Source organism: Ptychodera flava, chromosome 17 (assembly GCF_041260155.1).
Source record: "Ptychodera flava strain L36383 chromosome 17, AS_Pfla_20210202, whole genome shotgun sequence".
NCBI lineage: Eukaryota > Metazoa > Hemichordata > Enteropneusta > Ptychoderidae > Ptychodera > Ptychodera flava.
Genome location: NC_091944.1, coordinates 23,082,403 through 23,108,030, shown reverse-complemented (window position 1 = coordinate 23,108,030; position 25,628 = coordinate 23,082,403). Strand labels below are relative to the sequence as shown.

Below are 25,628 nucleotides of genomic sequence, written 5' to 3'. Positions count from 1 at the left end.
TCAGGCAATTATTGTAGTTCTGGGGACATTCTCCTATCATGTTCAGTCAACGAGAAAATAGAGATATAACGTCACGTGACTATTCGTGCGACAAATGCCTTTTCGCATAATCACAGACGAAAAAGCCATGCAGATTTTGTTTGAGATCGACATCGGGCGTTGGGTTGGCCATTGTGTAATGGTACAAAGACTTTTCTATCGACATTGCGGGCGTGTTTCCCGTGTTTAATCATTTTATTCTAAAACCTCCCGCCCATCATTCTTTCGTGAACCCATTGCATAGGGATTAGGACCGAGAAAGCTAAATCGAGAAAGCTGGAATTTTTTGTGAAGTCGTTACCAATCTTATAGAAGTCGAAGTAGATCGATCGGGTTTTCTTTTAAACTCAGTGACCAGTGGCGAAATCGTAAATTCAGCGACGATATAATTTGACTGTAGCAATGGAAGTATAGATCTCAAACATCGTAAGACGGCCACCATGTTCAGTCTGTTTTACGAAAAAAAAAAGAAACAGAAGTGACCACCAAATTGTAATGACGCAAACCTTTAACTATAATTTAGCTTTACTGATTCCGGCTTAGACTAGACTTCCAAAGTGAAAACATGTTATATTAGACATATTAATGTACTTCACTGTTGTCCTCCAAACGCCAATGTAACACAATAGCAATACTCGAGAAGGGCGCCACCACGAAGGAACGAAGGGGTGACATTCATAAACAATAGGAAGGTCATTCAGCCTAACAATTACCAACCCCTTTCAGTCTCCTTTGTGACGGTCCGACAACTCTCGTCTTGAATTGCTGTGTACGGAGATCATTCGGCGAGTCAGCGCCGTTTTCCGTTAACTGGTGCGAATGATCGACTTGCTCCGAGGTAAGGACACAACTTTGAATCACCTTGTAACCTTGTAATTATCAGTAAATTCACAATGATGAGCTGAGAGTTGATTTAAGACCAATCATTCCCTTGGTCTTATATGTAGCACACAACCATTTTGAAAGCTGTTGCACCTTGCATTGTTTAGTATTATTTTGAAGTAGAACCACCTTCCGTATCTTTGAACTTTCTGAACAACACACGCTCCGAAGAGTTGGCGATGAAGCATCTGGACCGTGACCCTGGGTAGGGCCGTCAGCGACCACAATTGCAACTTGAAGTCTACCGTTTACGTCAAAATGTACTTGGGTAGCCATACTTGCTATCACGCAGCGGCAAATAGCCAAGTTACGAATCTTGTGCTCCAAAACAAGAGGGTGAACACCATTAACGGCCGGGGGGGGGGGGGGGGGGTAGAAACTGTGCTTTGGGTGCCTTAACAGTTCTTGACAACAGTATGTAGGCCTTCATATTTTTTTCACTCCTTACAAATCAGACATAGATATCACACTAGGTTGGAAAGAAAACAGTCCTTTCATAAAGCAACTCCCTCAAATTGACCCATGAAAAGGCTACGTTTCAGTGACTAACTATTATGTACAACTATTTGCATAGATAACTATTTTTTGCTAGAGAGCACTTGGGTAGTAAACCCGCCTCGAGATTTAAAAATGCAACTGTGTTGCTCAAACTTTCTGTAAAATTTATAAAGAATTTTATAGTGAATTTCAAAATAGTTTGGAATTACAACGTTACAACAAGCTTGGTTGATAAGAAAAACTTTTCTGGCGATAGAAAATGACGCCACCTGCACTCATTACAAACGTTCTCCTTCGATAAGTTTTGCAACAATTTAACCCAATACAACGTTCACTGTGCCACAGTCAACATCATCAGTGTCGCTGTGCTCCCATTGAAAAACTCAAATGTACACTGACTGCTTGAACATTCTTATATTGTCTTCATCACATTTCCCGTCGATGAAACTGCACAGAACGCTAACGATAGGTTTCTCCCGGTACAGTATGTACGGGTCGGTACAACGATTGGTATTTCCTACACTGAACGTGCTCTGTAAATCAGGGAACAGTGGACGTCGTATTGGGTTAAATTGTTGCAAAATCTGTCAAAGGAGAACGTTTGCAATTGATGCAGTTGGCGTTATTTACTATCGCTAGAAATGTTTTTCTAATTAGCCAAGCACCAAGCTATTTTGAAATTCACTGTAAACCATTTCATTTTGAAATCACCGTGCAAAACTCCGTACTGCAGAAAAAAATCACCCATCATTTACCGATATTTGAAATTCAAAAGGGCCAACATGATCACCATATTGACTCTATGGCGAAACATGAAATTTTCGATTGTTACAAAAATAAGCTGGTTAAAAGCCTATATACACCATGAGTTTCAAATTGAACTCTAACAAGTGGTAGAGAAAAGAGGTTTTGTAAAAGTTGGAGGTGCATTCTACCGGAAAGGCGGACAACTCGATGCGGGACATTAACTTCGGCTTCAAATGGCCATGTCTTAGAATTCTTCATGGAAATGACTGTAAACCATACAAATAAATGAGGTAAAACCACAGGGTACCCAGACATCTGGTTGTTGTTGTTTGTATTGTTGTTTGTTGACCAATAAAATTCAAGGAAGTGTTGTGTTGTTGTTGGTTCACACACGTAATGTAGATATCATAAGGAACGCTACAAGGACACAATCATTACTTGAACAGATGCAACTCCCTGCCAACGTTGTTGTTGTTTGTATTGTTGTTTATGTTTGTCAGTCGTGTTGTTGTTATTGTTGACCAATAAAATTCAACAAACATAACTGTTGTGTTGCTTGTGTTGCTGTTGATTCAAACGTAATGTAGATGTCATAAGAAACGCTACAACTTATTAGGACACTATCAGTCAATGCCAACGTACAGGGACTGATAGTGTCCTTGTAAGTTGTAGCGTTTCTTATCACATCCACATTACGTTTGAACCAACAACAACACAATAGTTATGTTCGTTGAATTTTATTGGTCAACAAAAATATGACTAATAAGCATAAACAACACAACAACCAGTCGTCTGGGTACCCTGTGGTAAAACAGCAATACAAGAAATTTGAAAGTTTTGACTGACAATTTAGGCTTTATTTATAGCTGCTTCAAGGTCCAAAGGAAAATACACAAGTGAAGGCAGTCCTCTCAAAATGGAGAATGAAAACGGGACGTTGGGTCTATTTAGACAATTTTTTGATTTCGTTCATGATGCATTCTAATAGTTTAATAAAAAGACATTTTATTTGTTCAGGGAAACGTTTTATTCGCAAACTTTCACGGTATTTCTTATCTTAAGTTCTTTATCAACGTGTTTTATCAATAGCTTCGATGATTGAGTTGTGCGAAGTCATGTAAGTTTGGACGTAATAATTTTTAATCACTGGGTTTTTGTGTTTTTTTTATTTTTGTTTGCTTTTTTAATAAACATCCCACTGAAATCTTATTGAAGCATTAAATCTAAAATTTATCAAAATTGGTATCTGAATTTGTTACGTCTATGAAATCGGCATGACTTTTAATCCTGTTTTGTGTTTGTTTTATTCTTATTTTTATGAATCCAACAGCTTCAAAAAGTCTGAAATAGCAAACAATATTCACTGAATTGTAAACTTTATCTCCAAGGTAACTTTTTCCGAATGAAAATTTTGCATACTTCTCAAATCAAAATCTCAATTTTAATGCAATCTATCATCAAAAGTACCCGGATTGAAAGTCACATAGAAGCCAAGACATGGGCTAAGGATCTGCGAAAAAGCGATGAAATATTTCTCCCCTACCAATATTTGTACTAGTCGGACAAGTGAACAACCACTTTCGATCGCTGTTGTGAATCTCGAAAAGGTAAAGGGACATAAGCTGAACTTGTGGCAAATATTTCAGTATTCTGCTGCTGTATATCAACTACCGTGTCTGACCCTAATCCGTTTATCATGGTGAAATTTCAAGTATTTTTTTGTCAACGCAGCTTGTATGTGTGTAGTGATCATTGTTTATTGTTTACAAATCAATTCTAGTCCGGACTTGAATACAATTTTATGGAGGTTATACTCATATAGGTTGTGTTGATATGCTAAATACTTGGCATTAAATTACAGCGTAGGGTTTCAATGCAGAAAATGTAGGGAAACCACTGAACAAAAGTTCCGTAAAAATAGCCAAAAGATCCAGCTTATGGAGTTGTAATGATCGGAGATACGGGCACATTGCTGCCCCTTGCGACCATTCGCTTTCGCAAATTAAGTATGACGCTTCGTACGTATCGCTAGCATTTTATTTCGGAACGACACCCACTTGTGAACAATGTTACAGATGACGAGGTTGACAACCTATGGTAACCGAGGGAAGACTGGTTTTAAAGAAAGATTGCCCTCTGTGACCTCACCTATAGAAATATACATTATTACCATATCAAATCTACCTACGAGTTTCTTTCATTAGACAATGCTAAAGAGGAAACATTGGATACGAGACCGAAGGGAAAATTATTCCGTGCCCACACCTAGCCCATAGAATAGACTTTAAGAATAGCCTTTCAATTTGAGTAGATTACTAATGGGTTTGTAAGTCCTTGTGTTGAGTCACACTATATTGTTCAACAAGTAGGTAAATATCTTCCAATAGAGCCCACGGACTCCTTTTCTGTGAAAGAAGAAAGCATGTTCAAGGTATGCGGGGAAGTCAAAAAGACCAGTTAGCATATTACCCTGACCTGTATTAGGTTGAGAATGCAAAACGCTTGCTTTGTATATATTGGTCTTGCGGTCACTGCTTCTCGTGGTACACCGTCGGATTCAAAAGTCTGCGTTCTTCATCCTAAGCTGCCGAATGCAGTTCAATGGCGATTTGAAACGTGAATGCTCAGCCACGGGTTAAACAGAGCATTTCAAACAACCTGCGCTGTTGCTTGACGATATTATCTCACGATCCTTCAATCGACTTGTTGAAAAACAACCTTGTCGTTTCTTGCCGTCAGTGGTTTTCATCCAAACAGGAAGAGCATGATTTTATACAGAGTGATACCAATTTGAAAAGTTTCATGGGGTATCTGTACAAAGCGCGCGGGTCATTAGTCAGTGACAAATTTAAGAGTACTATCTTCTTAGTACAGACAGACACACAGACAGATGGTAAGGCAGACAGAGTGAGTGAGATAAACAGGCAAAGAGTGACGCAAGAGAGACAAAGAAACAGACACAGAGAGAGGGTGATCGGCGATATCGAATAGGCAAAAAAGTGGCAAAGATAGGCAGATGGGTAAAAAATGGAACTAGTGCATGCCGCGGTTGCTTTGCAGCAATAAACCCACTCTAACTTCTGTATGCACATTATTTTATTACTGCGTTGAACGATATTGCAAAAACTCGCCATTCTATTTTATACTAAATTTTACTCTGTATTCAAACGAGTGGCAAAAATTGGCAAATTGGCCAACGTAGTGAAAACAACTTGCATGAACACTACGGTAACTGATGTCAGAGGAAAATAAATACAACGGGGAGCTATTGTTAGGTGTGTCATCGGCGCAGAAAAGAATAAAGGGAGAGTGCGCAACCCTTGAACAGTTGGCAATTATGTTTTACGTTTGCCCGGTGAATGTACTGACAGGTGAAGTGTCTTTGGATCCTGAATTCGAGTAAACATGGATTCCCTTCGGTGAACCCGGTGAATTGTGATGTTTTGAATACTCAATATGCTCAGCTAGCGTGCAAACTCCAAGACAGGTAAATTGCAAGGCTTTAGCCCGGAGGATCTATGACTGGCGGCTTTTTTAATAGTCCAAAGAAGCCCGCCTTAAGGTTGACATCTTAATCAAATAATTGTCGGATGAACTCTATGCTTGTGTCATTCTCGTTAGAACACGGGGGTGAAAGCACAAAATGGATTCGTTTATATAGTGCGTCCTCATATACAAACTGGCATCTGGATCATTATCAATTGAAACAAAATGGAATTTGCTGTTCAACACATAATTGTCAAACCTTCTGTTTAGCTGTGTGATTGGTCAATTTAATGTTACTCAGTGTGGAGATCGAAATACTCGACACAAATCAGACTTTAAGCATGTACATACGTTCCAAACAAGAAATACCAGACAATGCTAAAATTTCACCCAGGCCAAAAGACCATTCGTTTTTGAATTGTCCTTTGAGGATGTTTGCTAAGTGTTACTGCAAGCTCTTAGCGATACCTGATGAAGCGAAATGACGACACTGTTTGTCAGAAAAGGAATTTATTTCACTCTCTGTTTTTCTCCTCTAGATTTTTTACACTCCACACATTTTGCAAAGCCTCTGAAAGCTCGTGTGCAACGTAATTACGCTTATATCGTGATATTCTTCATGATGCCTCAAGCCATGTTCTTGCCACAACTCTAAATGTGTCTACTTTCAGTTGAGGTAGTACGCACCTCGAAAGTGAAAGACTTAAACTTTTGCTCAAACTTTCCTCGGGAAATCTTTCAGTCATACTCCTTCAAAATCAAGAATAAAAACAAGAAAAACGAATTACCCAAGAGTTATATATATTTGAAATTCAAAATGGCCGCCATCCCTGAGTTAACTCTGTGAAAAGAAATAAAAGTATCGATTTTCGAAAAACTATGACGAGGAACATTTTTCTTACACCAAGAGCTTTAAAATGAACCCCCACAAGTGGTAGATCAGAAAAGAATTGTAAATATTTGAAAGTCTGAATATCGGTCACCGAGGCGCGTTCTACCATTACCTCTTGTCCATATCTTTACAGATGGAATATCGCTCCAAAAGGTCACAGGATGCCGAATCACTGGCGTCTTCATGTGGTAGTTCCGTGGAATCCATAGACCCCGTCTACCAGTACCAAAGTAAAGATGGTCTCATCAAAACTAGAAACTTCAGTCCGCATGTCCTACCTGATGACAGAAGTGACAAAATATTCACCAAAGCTACTGTTTTCTCGTCACGAAGAACTGGCATTTTCATCGTTATAGCGATATCACTTTTCCTAGCCATCGGTTGTACAACAGTATACTTCACAGGTATCGTATTAATATCTTTTTTTTCGTTACATAGAATCTGATACAAATAACTATAAGAAAGCGGGACGATACTCAATTTATTATAATTATTTGAATATATTCACTACATGTAAATGAATCTTTGTTGTCCTTGTTGAAACTTTTGAACTCTAACTATGCATAATATTCTGATATGCCAACATCAATTTAACATTTCCAGTTTAAATCCAAATTGCCTATATTTCAAGATGTGGGAAAATGTCATGCGTCATGCCCACCTCAAGCTGGGTCATTCACATACAACTAAATGTGTTTGACTGATACAGTACTCCAATCTTGGCATAAGATTATGACGAGGGCAAACGGAGTAACGATGAAGATGACCGCGTTGCTGCTGCTGTGTGATGATGATGATGATGATGATGATGATGATGATGATGATGATGATGGTGATGGTGATGGTGATGGTGGTACTGATGATGGTGATGATGGTGATGTGCTGATCATGATGTGATGATGATGATGAGGATGAGGAGGAGGAGGAGGAGGAGGATAACGATGCGACGGCGATGATGATGTCAATAGAGGAACTGAATAATGACGAGAACCATAATAATACAGAGATGAAATATGAGATAGTCTTGATCGATTTCAATCAACTTTCAAAGGAATTATTTCATTATTTAAAAGTGAAGCAAAACAAGTACAGGTCAATCGAACATTTGACTTTTCCACATTATACACCGCAATTCCCCCACGATAAACTAAATACAAGGCTTTCATTCTTCTTAAACAAGCTTTCCTGCATAAAAATGGCAGTAGAAGGTACCAATACGTTACCATCAAACATAGGTCAGGTTATTTCAGTAACAACATGGATACCCAGCACAAATACACTGATGAAGAAATTATGAAAATGCTGAATTTCTCAATCGATAGAACATTCGTTAAGTTTGATGGTATGGAATTTCAACAATATATCGGCATGCCAATGGCTACAAATTGTGCATCCCTTTTGACTGACTTATTTCTATATTCATATGAAGAAGAATTACTGCAATGTCTCTGCAAAGTAGGGTCTAAAAAACTTGCCAGGCGTTTTAACAACACGCACAGATATATTGATGATCTGGTTAGTCTAGACAATCCAGACATATCAAATTAATTACATTATATTTATCCTGATGAGTTGGAAATTAAAGAAACAACCGACGGTAGGAACTCAGCTTTATATCTTGATCTGTTCCTATACAAGAGGGTACAAATGGGCTACACACTAAGCTGTATGACAAAAGGGATGATTTCGATTTTGAAATTATAAATTATCCCCACTTGTCGAGTAATATTCCGTCTACAACTGCTTATGGTGTGTATTTGTCTGAACTTCTCAGATATTATAGGACTTGTGATTCCTACGCCGATCTTCAAATGAGACACAGTTCATTGGCATCAAAAATAGAGAGACAGGGATACACATCAAAAAGACTCCTGAGGACTTTCAAAAAGTTCTACGGTCGATATGACGACATTGTGGCCAAATATGACACCTTGGTCACTCAAATGATTAGCAACAGCATTCCAGGCTTTGACTTATTACAGTTATTCATATACTGTATGATACAGTGTATCACTTCATACAATATTTAGACAATTTTGAGACCAATCTTAATGGGGTGTAGCATGCTAGCAGGGTACGCTTACCCATTCCGAACAAATGGTAATTTATTGCCTTGAATGAAAATGATTATTGGACCAGTTTAACGCCATATTATTGGACCAGTTTAACGCCATATTTTCTTATATTTTCAAACAGTCTACAACACGAAGTCGCAACTGAAGGATAAGATTGACGACATAGCAAGTAAGGATTACTGTTCTTGTTCGTAAAGTAGATAGGTCCCTAAGTTTACCATTGCCGTTTGTACCATCCTGAATGGAATACTTGTGTGTTATGCTTTATATCTTGGCATTTGTTCGTTTTTACTCAATATTCTTGCACCACTGACAGTCACACACAGCCATCAGTAACAACAAAACAGCCCCCTCCCCCACCCCGTTTTTACTTTCCAACCAACCAAGATGATTATATGCTCATTATCCAAATTTTCGGATACAGATGAAATCACCACCACCGGACTTTACACAAATGAAGCAGCGTCTACGCTGACAGTGGTGGAGGGATCGGTCACTGTGAGCCAGCTTTACGGAAGTGCCATCGATTACTCCCCGGCGTATGGAGAACCGTCATCGTCAGAGTACAAAGAAATGGAACATGTCTTTATTGATATGGTGAGTATATATAATCACAAACAGCCACCACTCAGACGTGAACTGAGACTTTGGGTATGGAACTTTGGGTATGACTTAGCGTCGAAGAATTTTACCTTTATTCCAGAACAACCGTCAGGCGAGCCCTTTTCAAAGTTGAATCTGATTGAAAATGGGCGACTCGTTCAAATAAGGAGATCTAAGAATAAATCAGGCAAAGATACCAACGAACGCTGTTGCGGTGTCTTGTAGGTGAAGTAATGTACTGAACAGTCTACAGTCCGTCTCTCAATACTTTTGTCATGATCATAAAAAAACATAGTTTTTTCCAAATATTTTTGCGACAGAATATTTTAACCTCATTGAATGAAGTATATATGTTGTCTGATAGGTTCTTTCTCTTTACCATAAATCTATTTCAAAAGATGGACGATATGTATGCTCAAAGCCAATACAGTGACATCTACAATAGAACAGAAGTGACGGGATTCAGGTATGCACCCTCCTCTTCTTTACACATCGCGAACTCTAAATGGAGGAAAGAATATGGAGATAGATGGGATATTTTATGCATTTGCAGAGATTCACCACTCAAAGATCCTAAAATCTGCGAGTTTGACTATCAATATCAACACGATGATCACTATGATAGTTACGGTGTAACTTTTCATGTTGGCTTCGAATTCAAAGCTCTAGCAGTTCAAACTCTTTTGCTTATGACTGTATAGTATCACCGTATGGAGATGAGTTTTAAAAAATAGACTTCACACGAGAAAAGTTTTGTTCTGTTTTGACTAACTTCCGTACAAATTCTATCAAAAAATTTCATCAAATATGGCCTATTTTCTATCGTCATTTCAGTAAGGGGAGCCTGGTAATCAATTTTAAAACCTATTTCTTCCTACCAACTGCGACCTTCGCCTCTGAGACACCTGACGACGAGAACCGGACAGGTCGACAAACGCAAGCCCTAAAGGAAATATTAGAAAACGAAATCCGAGGACAGAATTCTTCGGCAGATCTGAAGTTCAAGCAGGGAAGTTTGATAATGGACGTTTGTAAGAATGCACTTTCTTTTACTGATGTATTCGTTGATTTAATGTGTGTGTATGTGTGTGATTAAGATAGATAGATAGATAGATAGATAAAAACATATAATATATATATATATATATATATATATATATATATATATATATATATATATATATATATATATATATAAATATAAGTATTCAGATGTCCTCGTGGGAAATTACAGTGCCCGAGGCAAAAGCAAAGAGTTATAAATAATAACAAAATTACTTCAAGTACAAAGTAATAATATCTGTTACTTAAGTTGCATGCATCCTGCACAATCATCTGTCTGATAAAACTTGAGGAACAGATGTTATCACTTTATACTTGAAGTTATTTGTATTACATATATATATATATATATATATATATATATATATATACTGCTGAAAACCTTTATTCATTCTGTCATAAGGCCGAGGGTACATGGATGATTGTGATATTTATGTACTTATGAGCTTCTTCGATCTCCTCCTTTGATGAAATATGTTTGATCAAAATTGTGTCAAGGCTCAAATTCTTTTCAACTTTGATTCAACGCTTGGTTTTTTCGACATTTCCAAAAGCCGTCTTCTTTTTCTCGTATCAAGTTGCAGATCAAGGGTCACCTTCCACTGCAACGGCCGAAGTGTTTACGACAAGTCTCCCAGTACATACGACTGGAACGTCACGAACAGCCGGTACCGAAGATAAAATTTCGCCGAGGGTTCGCGAACCCAGTGCAGAACCAGATCAACTGTCGACGACGACCGACAGTGCGGATCAACAAGACAGCGACACAACCTCGCCTGACCAAACTAGCTTACCTGCTGGAATGAGATCGAGTCCCCCAACCAGACCTTCGAAATCGAAGCAAGGTACGTCAAGATGTGACCGGAAACATAAAACCGATCACGTGACCTCGTTTATATGCGAGTAATCGGTTTAAAAAGTGATAGTACAGTTAGATATGCAGTCGTGCATCATATATTTTTGTTCCATGCACACACGCTAAAATGCTCGTCGCTTGAAGAAATCAGTTATTTCTAAAGTATGTTTTTTATGACATTTCAGCAATGAACACAGTTAATACGCTCTTACAAGTTGTGCGGATGCGCCGCTTCTAGATTGCTGCTTGTTAATTGCTTCACGGAGAGTACATGAACATTATTTTTTGAAGGGGAAATTATTACCAACGAATCTACTTGTTGTTTTCATCGTTAGATTGCGAAGCAGACACCTGCAAGAACGGTGGTTCCTGTGTGAAGATCGCCGATGATGTCACTTGCAAGTGTAGGGAGACTTTCAGTGGAGATTGGTGTGAGCTTGACAGGCGTAAGTAGAAGGAGTCACGTGACTGATATTTGGACATCACGACAAAATGTGCAATAGCACTACTGCTACCTTCAGGCATCACTTAATCACCCTTTTGATTCTGTCTTCCTGTGAGCTGTCGTTTGCCCTTTGACAACAGACTCCTTGCTAGCTGCAGGGCAACCTTCATCTCGATACTTATGTACATAACAACGAATACATCAAAACACCAAAGGTGACAGAAAGATTGTGAGGTCTATGACCAAGGGTAATTAGAACATTATAATCCAAATATAATTTCACACAAGAGACTTCTACGAAATATCATCAGATGTAAAGCTGAAATAATGAGAAACTTACTCTTTAATAACAGAGGGCTCAAATCACTGTGAATGGAACCCGTGTAAGAATGGCGGTACATGCCTTCAAGAAAGCAATGGCTATCGTTGTATCTGTGCCGATGATTGGCTGGGCAAACGTTGCACTACAGGTAAAAATGAAACTTTTCTGTTGTCAGAACAGTCAATGTCTGCCTGTCTGTCCGTATGTTTGTTTTGTCAGCATTATAATTAAGTATGTATGACTTGTATGTATGACTTGTATGTACGTGTGTATGTATGTATGTATGTATGTATGTATGTATGTATGTATGTATGTATGTATGTATGTATGTATGTATGTATGTATGTACGTATGTACGTACGTATGTATGTACGTATGTATGTATGAATGTATGTATGTACGTATGTATGTATGCATGTATGTATGTGTGTATGTGTGTATGTATGTATGTATGTATGTATGTATGTATGTATGTATGTATGTAGTATGTATGTATGTATGTATGTATGTATACAAATATATATATATATATATATATATATATATATATATATATATATATATATATATATATATACAAAAGCGTGCATCCATACATATACATACATACATACATACATACATACATACATACATACATACATACATACATACATACATACATACATACATACATACATACATACATACATACACACCTGAAACAATGTTAATTATTCTCAGTGTACCATTTAGGTTCAAAAGTTCAAATGAAACCTGAATCGTCTTTCATGTATGTGTTGCATCCACAGAACGACCCCACTGTTCACCTGTAGCAAACGTGCAGATCTGTGAAAATGTAGTCGATTACACTGACACCTCATTTCCAAATTACCTTGGAATGAGCCTTGCTGAAACGTTGCGAGTGTTACCAACGCTAGAATCGGTGTTGACCAGCGATGAATCCTGTCACCCCGACGTCCTCTCCTTCGTTTGCGCCATCTTGGCACCGAAATGCGACCACAGAGGTTTCCGTCTACCCTGCAGACGTCTCTGTGAAGTGGTCAGAGACACTTGCTCGGTTTCGTTGCTGGACGGCCTGGGGCGGGAGTGGACTACAAACTGTGACGTGTTACCGGAGACTGTCGAAGAAGACCTGGGCTGCCCGTGTGAGTAACAGATCTCTTCCCCGTGACCACACTTGAACGTGACCATTTTAAATGTAGGAATCATGGTCGATCCGCAAGATCTATTTCACTCAATGCTTCGAATACAATCAACTTTGATGATGACCAACTTTGTTTGCAGTTGAAACGATACGAAATTTCAATTATTCTTTTATGTGACAGTACCCAGTAGACTAGAGTCGCTTTGCATGTCTCGAACACACACAGCATTTAATGGCCGTATGTTCCGCGGTAATCCCCAACATGTACGCGACAGGGGTTGTCGATGTATGTTGCTTCAATTTCGCGACCACTCCTTGAATTTACTCTGTTTGGATGTTTATAAGCCGACAGACTTCGGACAAGTCTAAATACACAGCTGTAAATTGTAACGTGGTTTCGTTTGTTTTGTCCTAACAGCCCCGGAGAATTCAACTGTTGACCCAGGTAAGGCAAATGAGTCAAATAAATAGTTTTACTGCTTTATACTTTTACTAATGAGCACACCGTCAGGTGAAAAACCCCATGGACACCCGGGGTTTATATCTTTCAATAAACATCTTGCCCACTCATGTAAAAAAACACATTTGTAGTGTTTTTCCGGTCGTTTTATTCGCGTTATGCGAAGGGGTTTCTTCCCGACATCCCTATTGTGACTATGTATTTTAGGGAAATGTTTTTTGGCATGTGTAGACAAGAAGTGATTTTTATCCGATGACATAAAATACTGTGATGTATAAAGTACGTACAGTAACTTTGATACAACATAAGTTTAATGACTTTGATACAACATAACTTTATAACTTTAATACAACACAAGTTTAATGAAAGCAAATGCTCAAACTGTTATTCTTTTGTCCACACAATGCAGTCATGAACGGCACAACTTATTGGCAACTCAATAGTTCGTCGCAGTAATTTCTGAACGATGTGGCTTGTAAATTCAATCAATAAATCGCGCTAATTTCAAAATCGAATGTAATATAAGAGGAACGACAATGAATGAAGGGAAGCTAAGAAGGGAAACTAAGAAAGAAAGATGTAGTTTCAGAAAAGTTGGTGTTGCTGCGAAAATGTCACTATATCAAATGACAAAATAATCCAAAATAATGCTAGCAAATCAGAATAGGATAATAGTGAGGAGTCACCTACTAAATGTGAAAGACAACGATCGAGTAGTTTCAGAGCAAACGATATAAAAAAAAAGTTAATATGTGAAAAACTTCGACTGAACAAATTCTTGACAAGACCCGTCAATAAACCGAAACAACAAATTTGAAAGCATCAGATCGATAGTATTAGAAAGTAATATTTTTTACAAGAAATGTCAATATTTGTCACAAAATATGCAAATTTTGTCACCCTTTGATAATGAACTTAAAGTAGGTCATCCCTTGGAACGTATGAACCAAAATTAAAAGCTATCGGACAACAGTTTTTATAAGAAAATGTGTAAAAACAAATGAGGGAAACAACATCTACATCCCACAATATCGCACAGCCAGTATTTTGCGAGGACATTTCTGTCCGATGCAGAAGCTTTCGATAATGGTATATGATCGTACACGGAAATTATATTTCTTGATATTTTTAACAGCTTGCCAAGAGTTCAGCTCGCCCGTTTGTGACCATCTCAAGCCCTACGGGGGAAGGCCCCTCCGGAATAGCGCTTCCGTTCAGGCGATGGGTGTAACGGATGACGCAACAGAAATGTTAGAAAGAATGGGGTCATACGAGGGCTGCCATGAGCACGTCAATATTTTCATGTGCTCGCTTTTGTCACCGGAGTGCAGCGAATATGGAAATGCGAGGCAACCATGCAGGCATTTTTGTGACGAGGTTGAGAATGCATGCAGGGTCATAATGGAAGACGGGGGTACTGTATGGCCGTTGAATTGCTTGGATTTGCCAGATGTGTCCGAAAGTCCAAGTTGTGTAGGTAGGACATATTTACTCATTAGTGTATCGTGAACCTATCAAAGACAACCTGAAATTTTTCAGTCTCCTTTCGCAAACGATATACTGAAAGACGCCTTAGGGTGAATTCTATAAAAGTTGTACGTAGAAAGACATTTAGACTGAACTGTTTAAATAGGGTAAGGAAATGTCAAACACTGATATAATTACATACATCATGCATGTTTTAACTGACACTTTTCGTCTTTTGTATCAACACACAAATTTAGCAAAAAGTAACCATCGTACCGTGCTGATCATTCTAGAGATACCATAACCATTGTACCGTTTTGATCATTCTAGAGATATCAATGTGTACGAGGCGACCGTGCCAGAATGGAGCAACATGTGTACCGTACGAGAACAACTACGCATGCGTATGTGCTGATGGGTGGCGAGGAGTGAACTGTACAGAGAGTAAGTTTTGAATATCGGGGAAAAAATGCGTCGCGCAATTTCATTCATATCTTATGTTGAATAAGATTTCTCGCTACTTTGACATGGCGTGTAAATATTTCAAAAGAATACAAATTACCCAACATCGGCGGGAGTTCATCTACACAATCACGATCGGATTCTTTCTAAAAAATGTTTTGGTTTTTCTTATCGTTATTTCTACGGGAGTCGAAAATTGCGCTTAAAATTGATATGAACGAGCCAATATAGGTTCATACAAGTTGCATATCATGTCAAACTGACAATGTTAATCCAAAGAGCTCTTGGATCTGGTGTTGTCGAAATAACTCCACTGGAAATGCACAACCGAGGAATATTTGTCACGTACGCATATGTTTACCAAAATGCCACAGCAAGTTGCTGTGTGTTTAAATAGCTTTTGCCTTTCATGTGCAGCAAATTTACATGAGTTTACAACACAAGGTTGATCACCATTTAAACAATCCATTAAAATGTCGAAAGCTTGTTGTTTAAGGAACCCTTTCTTTCACTAGATATCGACGATTGCGACCCCAACCCTTGTGAGAATGGTGGATCCTGTGTCGACGGTGTCAATGAATATACTTGTGAATGCGCCGGTCTCTGGAGCGGTAGACATTGTAGTAGGTTATTAGCTTGTACGCTTTTGCTTATCAGAGGCGGGATAATCATTGGTCTTTTCCTAGAGGGACGTTAAAATGTATACACGAAAGAAACTGTTTGCAAAGGGCCAGCAGCTGTAACGTTTTGATGATTTTTTTTCACTATTTTTGTCTTTTGTATGTCAATTGCAAGTTCTTGTTCTCTTCCCCAAAGCCCGTCGGAATACAGACATGCACTCTTTAGCTTGTCTACAAAGCATCAATACGTGAAGAATGCACTGTTTTTGTTTACATTTGGATTCTGGTCAGGACCAGAATTCATTTTTCAACAAGAACATTTCTGTCTAGACTACACAAGTACTGCCCAAGTTGACACGCTGAATACTGTGTATCTCATCATGCTTTGGAGAGTAGAGTAACAAACTGTATTGAGATTAAGAAACGAAAATTGCGCAAAACGATAATCCAAAGCTACAGCTACAGCTTATTTAAATATGCAAATATAGAGTATTCCAATTGTATTTCATGAAAAGTGTCCATTAACTATTTGCTATAAACTGTCTAGCACACCAAAGCCTGCTCGGGAAGAGAACAAAATACGAGGCGGGGAAACGCCATATCACGATGTTGAAACTCCAAAGCCTTGACAAGCTCAGTCAAAACAACTATCTTTCCTGTTGCAAACTGCACTGTCCCTGACCCCTGGTTGTAACCAGGGTCTAGGAAGGGCGAAATCAAGCATTACCAGTAAATTATACATTTTTATGGTGGACACCGTCTATAATTCCCTAATTAGTTGTTTTCTATGTGTTTTTTGAGTGGTTCATTGTCTAATTTCAGAATGCAAGGACATCACAATAGAAGAGTGTCGAAATTTGCCCTACAAGGCCTACTCGCCCGCTGTCGAGGGCGTTCGCCTTCGGTCAGTAGAGGAATTTCGTCATTTCTTCTCCAGTACCAGACCCTACATGAGCTGTTTCCCTTACATTGATGTCTTCATGTGCTCCCTCTTCGCCCCCGAATGCACGTCTGATGGCGCATATCGGCCACCGTGTAGAGGGTTTTGCGAAGCCGCGCGGCAACACTGCGAACCTCAATTCATCACTAATGGAATACAATGGCCCATAGACTGCTCGTACTTGCCAGAGTCAATCGACCCCACCATTTGCCTGGGGCGAGAGTATATAATCACCGATTCTTCAGGTAGTTACACCTTACAATTCAGACTTAAACATTTATCTTTAGTCATTAACGATATTTAAGGATCACACATCGTGATAGCCATTGTATTTTGGAATAGGCTGTTACTCTCAACTGCGTAATACCTTCACAATTTGTCCAGCCGACGCTGCAATATACCTGCATACTTTCTTGGGGCGTCTTCCCTCATTGAACGCCAGAAATGCACCCACGACAGACATGTGTAGCGTGGGGTTTTCAGAGTGTGCACTCATGTAGGACGCTGGAAACAAAACAAAGCGGCTTTTGAATAGGTAGAATACTGTCGAATAACTAAAAAGGACATTGCTTGCCTCCCCTGAGGCCACTCAACAACTTAACCATTAAGGACGGGTACGAGGTCGAACTATTCTTTTTCTTTCTTTTTAATTTGACACGGTAGCCATTTGCGGGACGCGGACGTTGTCCGGACCACGAGATCGTATCGTTGGTGGCAGGCCAGCTGAAGACGGTGAATGGCCATGGCAAGCGGCTATTTACATCGACGGCAGCGTAAGCTGTGGAGGATCTATAATCAATGAAGAATGGATTCTCACCGCAGCACACTGCATGTGAGTATTAGATAAATTGTAGAATAATACAGTTGTTCTCAAAATTCGAAGGGAAATCTATTTATTTATTTATTTATTTATTTATTTATTTATTTATTTATTTATTTTCTTATTTATTTATCCATCTATCTTTAATTCCATTTCTATATCTCTACATCTATTTATGTATTCATTATTATTTTGTTTTGTTTGTTCTTTCGTCAGTTTGTTTGTTGTTTGCACACCTCACCCACCCACTCTATTACCTTCATACCTGCTCCCTCAATTAGTATAGCACAGTTGTCCTCGGTTTTGGAAATGATAGTGATCCATAGCGGGGAATTCTGCTTGTCTTAACAGAGAAATGGGAAAAAATTGGGACTGAAATTCTCGTTGTACCTCATCGATGATTTACTTGAAAGTTGAAAGCTTACAATATTTTTATGTGCATTTAGGAAAGACGTCTCTCCTGGTAACATTATGGCGGTTATGGGTGTCACCGATTTACGCGACGAATCGACGATGCGCCGAGCCGAAAGACAGATTTCAGAAATTCACGTACATCCGGAATACTTTGGACTTCTCTTCCACAACGACGTGGCATTACTCAAGCTCGTCCAACCGCTTGAGTTTAGCGACTACGTGAGGCCAGTATGTCTACCGCCCTCTGGTGATGATGCTCTCGTCGAGGGTCTCCCATGTAGCACGACGGGCTGGGGCCTAACATCCGAAGGCGGTAAGGCAGAGTCACTGCATGTTCCGAAAGTAACCGATTTTTCAAGGCTTCAATAGCGAAAACTTGATTTTAGTTTGAGCTTTTTCTATTTGCAGTCTTATGTCAATCGTCCAGTTTGACCTCTCAGTCAAACAGCAACAATTTATCTCCGGGATCATTTTATATTGAACCTTAGGTCAGGCATCACTTGTTCTCATGGAAGCTGAGGTCAATGTCCTAGACCAAGGGCTCTGTCAGACTCTTCACTCCCAAGCCTTGATCACCGATGCGATGGTTTGTGCCGATGGAGCAGAAAACATGGACACCTGTACGGTAAGAAAATGCAAGCAAAATGACAAGTTTCAACGCATTTTGATGATCCTAGTATCTGCCGAGTTTTGTGGGCAGTTGAAACTTAAGTACCGATATAACGACACACAAAGCTGGCCTTTGGAAAAAAATCTTTTTAACTTTGTATTTTAGGGTGATAGTGGTGGTCCGCTCGTTTATCACTCAGAAACGGACGGGAAGTGGTACCTGGTCGGTGTGACAAGTTGGGGTATTGGCTGCGGCAATGCCGAAACGCCTGGCGTATACGCACGTGTGGGCACCGCCTTGGACTGGATAGGTGAAGTAACAGCAATCGGTGAGCTCGATTTTACATATCAAGTGTGAATCACAGGAACGGAACTACGCAAAAATGTATTATTTCAATTCATGGTATGGTTGAATATCAAGATAATTTACAATTTCGAGAATTAAAGTATCCGCACACGATAGACCCTTTAGCACGGTCGCTTTTTTGTTTTTGACTCATTGTGTTGCAATGACAAAAGTAACTTGAATTCAGTTTACATACTCAAAATGTGAGTATAGCAGTCATTTTAAAGGCGATATATAGCTAATTTGAATATATGCAAATTTAACCAATTTGCACCCTTTAGATTTTCCTATACTTTTAATATGTCATTAGTGAGACCTTTCCAAAGGTCGAGGTGAAGAAATAATTTCTGTTGCAATTAGTCCTAGGTTAAACCCTAAATTGACTGGACTAAAATGGTTCTCACTGTAAAAAGAGTCGACTGCAGGGGGGACCTAAACTTACAAGACCAATGGCAAATTCAGGCTTTGCTTTTGCGAACTGCCCGAAACTAAAGCAAGGCTTGTACATAGTGCCTATTAAAAGGCAACGTCAGTCGGGGTGCCGAGAATGTCAGCGCGGTAAGTTTAGCACTGTTCATTTAACGCGTCATGAGGCAATGTGCAGTTATCCGATGTATAAGACAGCGTGATTCAATTGCCGGCGTGAAATAGCAAACCAATACGTTTGCTTTTTTGTATGTGTTAACCATTGACATTTGACGACATTTTTTCATAGAAATGGTTTCCTTCTGGTTCCCAGGCAGCTGTAACTTAAATGCTGAAATACTGGTTTCTATTTTTTTTGTTCGACAGTGTGTGAAAGCAACGAGTTTACTTGCGCTAGTGGTAAGTGCATACCTGAAAACAGCGTTTGCGATAATGAAATGGATTGTCCAGACGGCGATGACGAAAACGGGGAACAATGTGTAACAGGTATGTATCCTTATCGCCTGAAATTCTTATAAACCTAGTAGGCGCTATGCTTGCACTGATACAGGAGGGTGATGTTTGTTCTTTTACATTTCATGATAAGCTCGATGCTGTATTACGGTCTGTCGCGAAAAAGACGAAAGAATCTGTCCTTCCAAAAGCCGACAGTATCGGTCCAGTCTTTTGGAAGTTACTGTTCTCAGTAACTGATTACCATGAATGCTGCAGTTATAAGTTAGCCTTTGTCATAGTCACCAGTAAAGATGGTTTGAAAATTGTGATGATTACGTATAATACAGCCAATCAGCATGTTCTGATCAGTATGGCCAGAGACTGCGGGCAATGTTAAAAAAGAGAACTGACACCTTTTGCTAGGATATTTTCCACATTAGTATGCGAATGAAGGGAGAATGTGCGTCTGGTCAGAGGTTCGGATTCTGAAATATTCTTCAATACTTCTAGAGGCTCATTTTAAAGCTCTTGTCTTGGAGTAAGAGCAATTTTAAGAGTCTTGGTTTTTCGAAAATTGAACATTTTATTTCAGTCCCCCAGCCAATAGAGCTAACACAGGAATGGCGGCCATGATGAATTTCACATATAAATGTCAGATAATCTGTTTCTCCAGTATAAAACTTTGCAGATGACCCCTTGTTTTTTATCCTTGATTTGGCAAGACAATGATGAAAAGTCTCATTGTCGAACGTCTGATCAAAGGTTACGTCTTTTGCGTTCGAGGCGAATACTACTACCTTAATATCACAAGTTTAACGTTAAAACAGTGACTTATACAAATATGTCATGTATTTGTTAGCGGAAAATGTAGTAGAACAGTGTCACTCTCTGTGTGAGTTTTGCATCTTTTAAGAAAGATCACCTCAAAGATAAACATTAGTCTAAGAGCTGAAACCATACAGTAGCTGGTGACAATGCCTTGAGTGATGTGGGTATAAAACAACGTCATGTTTTCTCAATTATCTCCGACAGAAAGTCCATGCGAGGAAGTCGTGACGCTACAGTCGTCGATGGGAGTGAACATCTCCCTCCCATGGAATCAATCCAGCTGCGTGTGGAAGATTTCCAGTGACAAGAACATTATATTGACTCTTGCGGAAATAGTCACCGACTTCGATGACGTCAGTGTAGGCACAGGGGACAACGACATGGACAATACGTCATTGGTTTTCCAATATCATTCTGGCAAAGAACCTCCGATGTACATACTCCCGAAGTCAGCTTCCATGTGGATGCGAGTGAAATATGGAGCTACACCGGCTGGAAGCGATCTTATGGTGGCAACAGCAGCCACGACTGATGCTTTGGGTAAAATATGAATTATTTTCCCATTTATTTCAACTGTTTCACTATCACTTTTACAACTTATTGTAAATTGACAACTTGAACTGCCACTATTTTCATGTCTTCAAACCTCTTCACAATACACAACAGACCTGTTACTGCAGAGAACATCAAACAAAGTTAAGGTAGTACGCCCCTCGAAATTGAAAGTCTTAAACTTATGCTCAACTTTTCCTCATGAGTCGGTAAAAACGTTTTTAACTCCGTGAGATTCAAAATGAGTCCCTAACTACGAGTGGCATACCAAAACAGTAATTTGAAAATTTGAGAGTCCGAATATCTGTCCCCGTGGTGAATGCTACCTTAACATTAAATTTACCGCTTTATATTTTTACTTTCTTTAGGTTGCCAGGATGTTATGGCCGACCTTGAATTCGAGTGTGGCCCCAACGATAGCCTCTGTTTCTCAAGCACACAGAAGAAAATGCTATGCGACAGCACGAATGACTGTGGCGATTGGAAAGACGAAGTCAGTTGCAGTAAGTTGATTTTTACCGGCTTTGACACTTCCGAGTGTGTTAAAGGAGTGCGTTATTCATCTGTTTGGTTCGTACTTACAGTTTTAAGCGACGTAGCATTGTAAATAGGCTGGTGGCCCCATATTTCTATTTGATGCTTATATTGTGCAATATCTGAACAATAATTTACGTGAAAATAAACAAAATTGTTGGATTGGAAATCTAAATAATTCTACGAAGTATTGATAAGGAGTGATCATTATATTTAAGTTTGCAACAGCTCAACTTGTTTTGGAAGGCCTGAGAAGTGATAATTTTAAATTCTTACGCACATTTTCAGCGGAAAATAGCTAAAACTTTCATTTATTATTCAATGTGGTTCACATGTAAATGAAACAAGTGAAGCATTTCAAGAAAGGAACTGAAAGTAGATATATTGGGTTGGGCAACGTTTACGGGAGATTCACAATTTATGTCATTCGAAGGGGATAAAATGGATGTATTTCAAAAATAACGAAAAATGTGCCTGCAGCCTATTTACAATTCTACGTCGCTTAACATCACCCCTCCCCATACGTTAAATGGGAAAGATCACAATTTGATGAGAAATATATCCTTTTCAAATTATGTTGTTGATATTTTTACATATCTTGTAAATATATCATGATTCCAACATTTAAAACTTGCAACTCGAAGATAATATTCAATCATCTCTAACAACGTCCGCTTTAATGCTAAAAGCTCTGACAATAAGTTATATGAAGATAGGTTTCCATCAAAACCACGGTGTATTTTTTACAGTGAGCCCGTCCCCGTACAGTGACGCGCGCGTCGTAGAGTGCGCGTTCTATTGTTTGCAGTTATGATGACGTAGCAAGTTACTCGATTACTCATAAGGAACTTATGTTATTGGACGAAGGGGGAGGGCATATTTCTCATCAAATTGTAATTTTTTCCATTACACATATCGGGAGGGGTGATGTTAAGCGATGTAGCATTGTAAATAGGCAGGTGACCCCATATTTTTATTTGATGCGTATATTGTGCAATATCTGAACAATAAGTTATGTGAAAATAAACAAAATTGTTGGATTGGAAATCTAAATAATTCTACAAAGTATTGATAAGGAGTGATCATTATATTTAAGTTTGTAACAGCTTTAACTTGTTTTGGAAGGCCTGAGAAGTGATAATTTTAAATTCTTATGCACATTTTCAGCGGAAAATAGCTAAAACTTTCATTTATTATTCAATGTGGTTCACATGTAAATAAAACAAGTGAAGTATTTCAAGAAAGTAACTGAAAGTAAATATATCGGGTTGGGCAACGTTTACGGGAGATTCATAATTTATGTCATTCGAATGGGATAAATTGGGGTATTTCAAATCTTTCTAGCTGCCAAATTAATCTGGTGAAATATTGATTTTTTTTCGTATCTCATCCTCACCTATAAGTCCTACTGTTAGAGAAAAATAACGAAAATTGTCGGTAAAAATTTAGTGGCTCGATCACCCTTAAGGGACTGATGTTATTGGATAAAGGGGAGAGCTTTGTGTTCAATGCATGATATACAAGCACTGGTACCATACTGAAGGCAGGGCCTATAACTGTCACTGATGCCATGAAGGGGGACATGATATTCACAATGTCAATAGAGAACACTTTGATTACAAGATGCAAGTATGAAATATTTTACTCAGGCTTAAAGGACTTATGTTATAGGACAAAGGGGAGGTCTTTGTGTATAATGTATAATATGCAGGCACCACCACCATACTAAAGACGGGGCCTATAACTTTCACTGATACTACGAGGGTGGGACATGATATTCAGAGCGTCAGTAGAGAACACTTTGATAACAGTATGCAAAAAAAGAAATATTGTCCAAAGGCTTAAGGGACTGATGTTATTGGACGAAGGGAAGGCTTTGTGTTCAATCACAGACAAATAGTATGGACAGACTGGAAACGCTGCATGCCTTTTGTTCCATGGTCGTCTCGGTAGACTATTGTCTTTTCATATTAAAATGAGCTTCAAAGGTGTTAAACTTTTTGGAGGCTTTGTTTTAGTACGGTTCCCTGACCCATCTTCCCCGGTAGAGGGCGTGGGGAAAAATGGGGTCAGGTACCGGGTAGCCATTTTGAACAGAATTTTGTTCTAGATGGTGGAGGTTAGTCACCTGACAGAACATGCTGCAACAAATATGGCTGCTACCATGAAAACTCCGGTCAAAATTCGACTGGATCAGAATTATGTTCGAACACTGGTATCCGAACCAAAAACATTGGCACACGAGACGGGAAACATAGACTGAAAGGATTAATCCAGAAGTACGGGGAAACAGAGGTGATTGAAGGCTGGCTGTGATATCGCAGCAGTACTTGTGGCGTGTATCGAACGCGCTAGGGTCATTGAGGTCATTGCCGACTGTGGTGTGACCCCAATGACCCTAGCACGTTCGATACACGCCACAAGTACCGCTGCGATATCACAGCTAATTGAAAGCAAACTTTGTTGGTACTGTGAACGACGATTGATTTCGATGGATAGAATGGTGTCCGAATTTCGTGAAAAATGCCAGGCATCATGTCGACGTTCTAAAAGTATCAAGAGGTGTGCTAAATCACAGTGGCTAAATCATGGAGGTAGAAAGTCTTTCTTTCTACCTCCACGGCTTTGTGGTACAAACAAGAAGTTGGTGTCAAGTGAGCCTGAAAGTGCGAAACCCAAGAAACATGAGAAAAAGTTACAAGTGTTACTTTCATCCAATCACAGCTTGTTTTATTTTAACCCAATAGCGTCCATGTTTACATTTGCCGGTACCTGACCCTATTTTTCCCAACGCCCTCTACCGGGGAAAATGGGTCAGGGAACCAGACTAGCTTTGTTTGTGGTTGATAATTACTCGAGATTATGCGAAAAATACGACGAGATGGCATCGTACTGCCAGCCGCGTAGCAACCATAGTTACTTTGTGAGCTCTCAGGCCAGAAACACTGCTTCACGCCAATCAAAACATAACACGCCAGCAGTTTCATAAACATGTCCTTCCTTGACGCACGTGTAAAAAGACGGTATGACTGACCGTAAACCATTGAGTAAAACCAGACAGTATCGCTAAAAGACTTTCAAATTTGGTTCAAACACACTCATTATATATTCATAAAAATATGAGAGGAATTTTTAAAACGGTAAAACTCACTTTCCTGAAGCTCAAAACACTCCCGTTTTCGCCAGCATGTCAATTCCGCTCAGCAACACACGACAACAACAACACAAACTTTGCCGAACATACTTTCGCTTAACAATTGGCGAAAATCCGAAAATTACCGAAGGATGCATGGTCGGCACTCTTCGGAAAAGAGAGGCGAGAGCAACCTGAGGCGAGGCGAACATGGATGGGTTACATAACCTCTTCACGCCTTAAAAATACCCGTTGCGACTCTGTCTATGTTTCTCTGTGGTTAAATGCATAATATACAAGCAATATAGTACCATACTGAAGGCGGGGCCTATAACTATTACTGACACCATAAAGGGGACATGATATTCACAGTGTCATTAGGGTAGAATGTAGGGTAGAGTTGCCCTCGCCCCTTCGTCCAATAAGATGAGTACCTTAAGTGTAAGGACAATTTTTCATCTTGACATATTGTGATTAAAGAGTTCTCTACAAACACAGTGAATATCATGTCGCCTTCATGGTATTAGT

General features: G+C 39.2%; 1 protein-coding gene across 1 annotated transcript in view; it reads left to right on the top strand.

Annotated features, from left to right (window-relative positions):
- Positions 1 to 728: 728 nt before the first annotated feature.
- The window catches only part of LOC139115822 (uncharacterized), a 44,916-nt gene continuing 20,016 nt past the window's right edge, over positions 729 to 25,628 (top strand). The window contains exons 1-22 of the mRNA XM_070678199.1: positions 729 to 877; positions 6,678 to 6,948; positions 8,741 to 8,788; positions 9,044 to 9,216; positions 9,621 to 9,688; positions 10,057 to 10,253; positions 10,863 to 11,129; positions 11,476 to 11,586; positions 11,939 to 12,055; positions 12,699 to 13,055; positions 13,473 to 13,499; positions 14,650 to 14,991; positions 15,312 to 15,425; positions 15,959 to 16,066; positions 16,886 to 17,248; positions 17,667 to 17,835; positions 18,270 to 18,550; positions 18,726 to 18,862; positions 19,013 to 19,175; positions 19,985 to 20,104; positions 21,086 to 21,421; positions 21,802 to 21,936. Coding sequence (XP_070534300.1) covers positions 6,678 to 6,948; positions 8,741 to 8,788; positions 9,044 to 9,216; positions 9,621 to 9,688; positions 10,057 to 10,253; positions 10,863 to 11,129; positions 11,476 to 11,586; positions 11,939 to 12,055; positions 12,699 to 13,055; positions 13,473 to 13,499; positions 14,650 to 14,991; positions 15,312 to 15,425; positions 15,959 to 16,066; positions 16,886 to 17,248; positions 17,667 to 17,835; positions 18,270 to 18,550; positions 18,726 to 18,862; positions 19,013 to 19,175; positions 19,985 to 20,104; positions 21,086 to 21,421; positions 21,802 to 21,936 — 3,904 coding nt within the window. The 5' untranslated portion in view covers positions 729 to 877. The remainder of the gene's footprint in view (positions 878 to 6,677; positions 6,949 to 8,740; positions 8,789 to 9,043; positions 9,217 to 9,620; positions 9,689 to 10,056; positions 10,254 to 10,862; positions 11,130 to 11,475; positions 11,587 to 11,938; positions 12,056 to 12,698; positions 13,056 to 13,472; positions 13,500 to 14,649; positions 14,992 to 15,311; positions 15,426 to 15,958; positions 16,067 to 16,885; positions 17,249 to 17,666; positions 17,836 to 18,269; positions 18,551 to 18,725; positions 18,863 to 19,012; positions 19,176 to 19,984; positions 20,105 to 21,085; positions 21,422 to 21,801; positions 21,937 to 25,628) is intronic.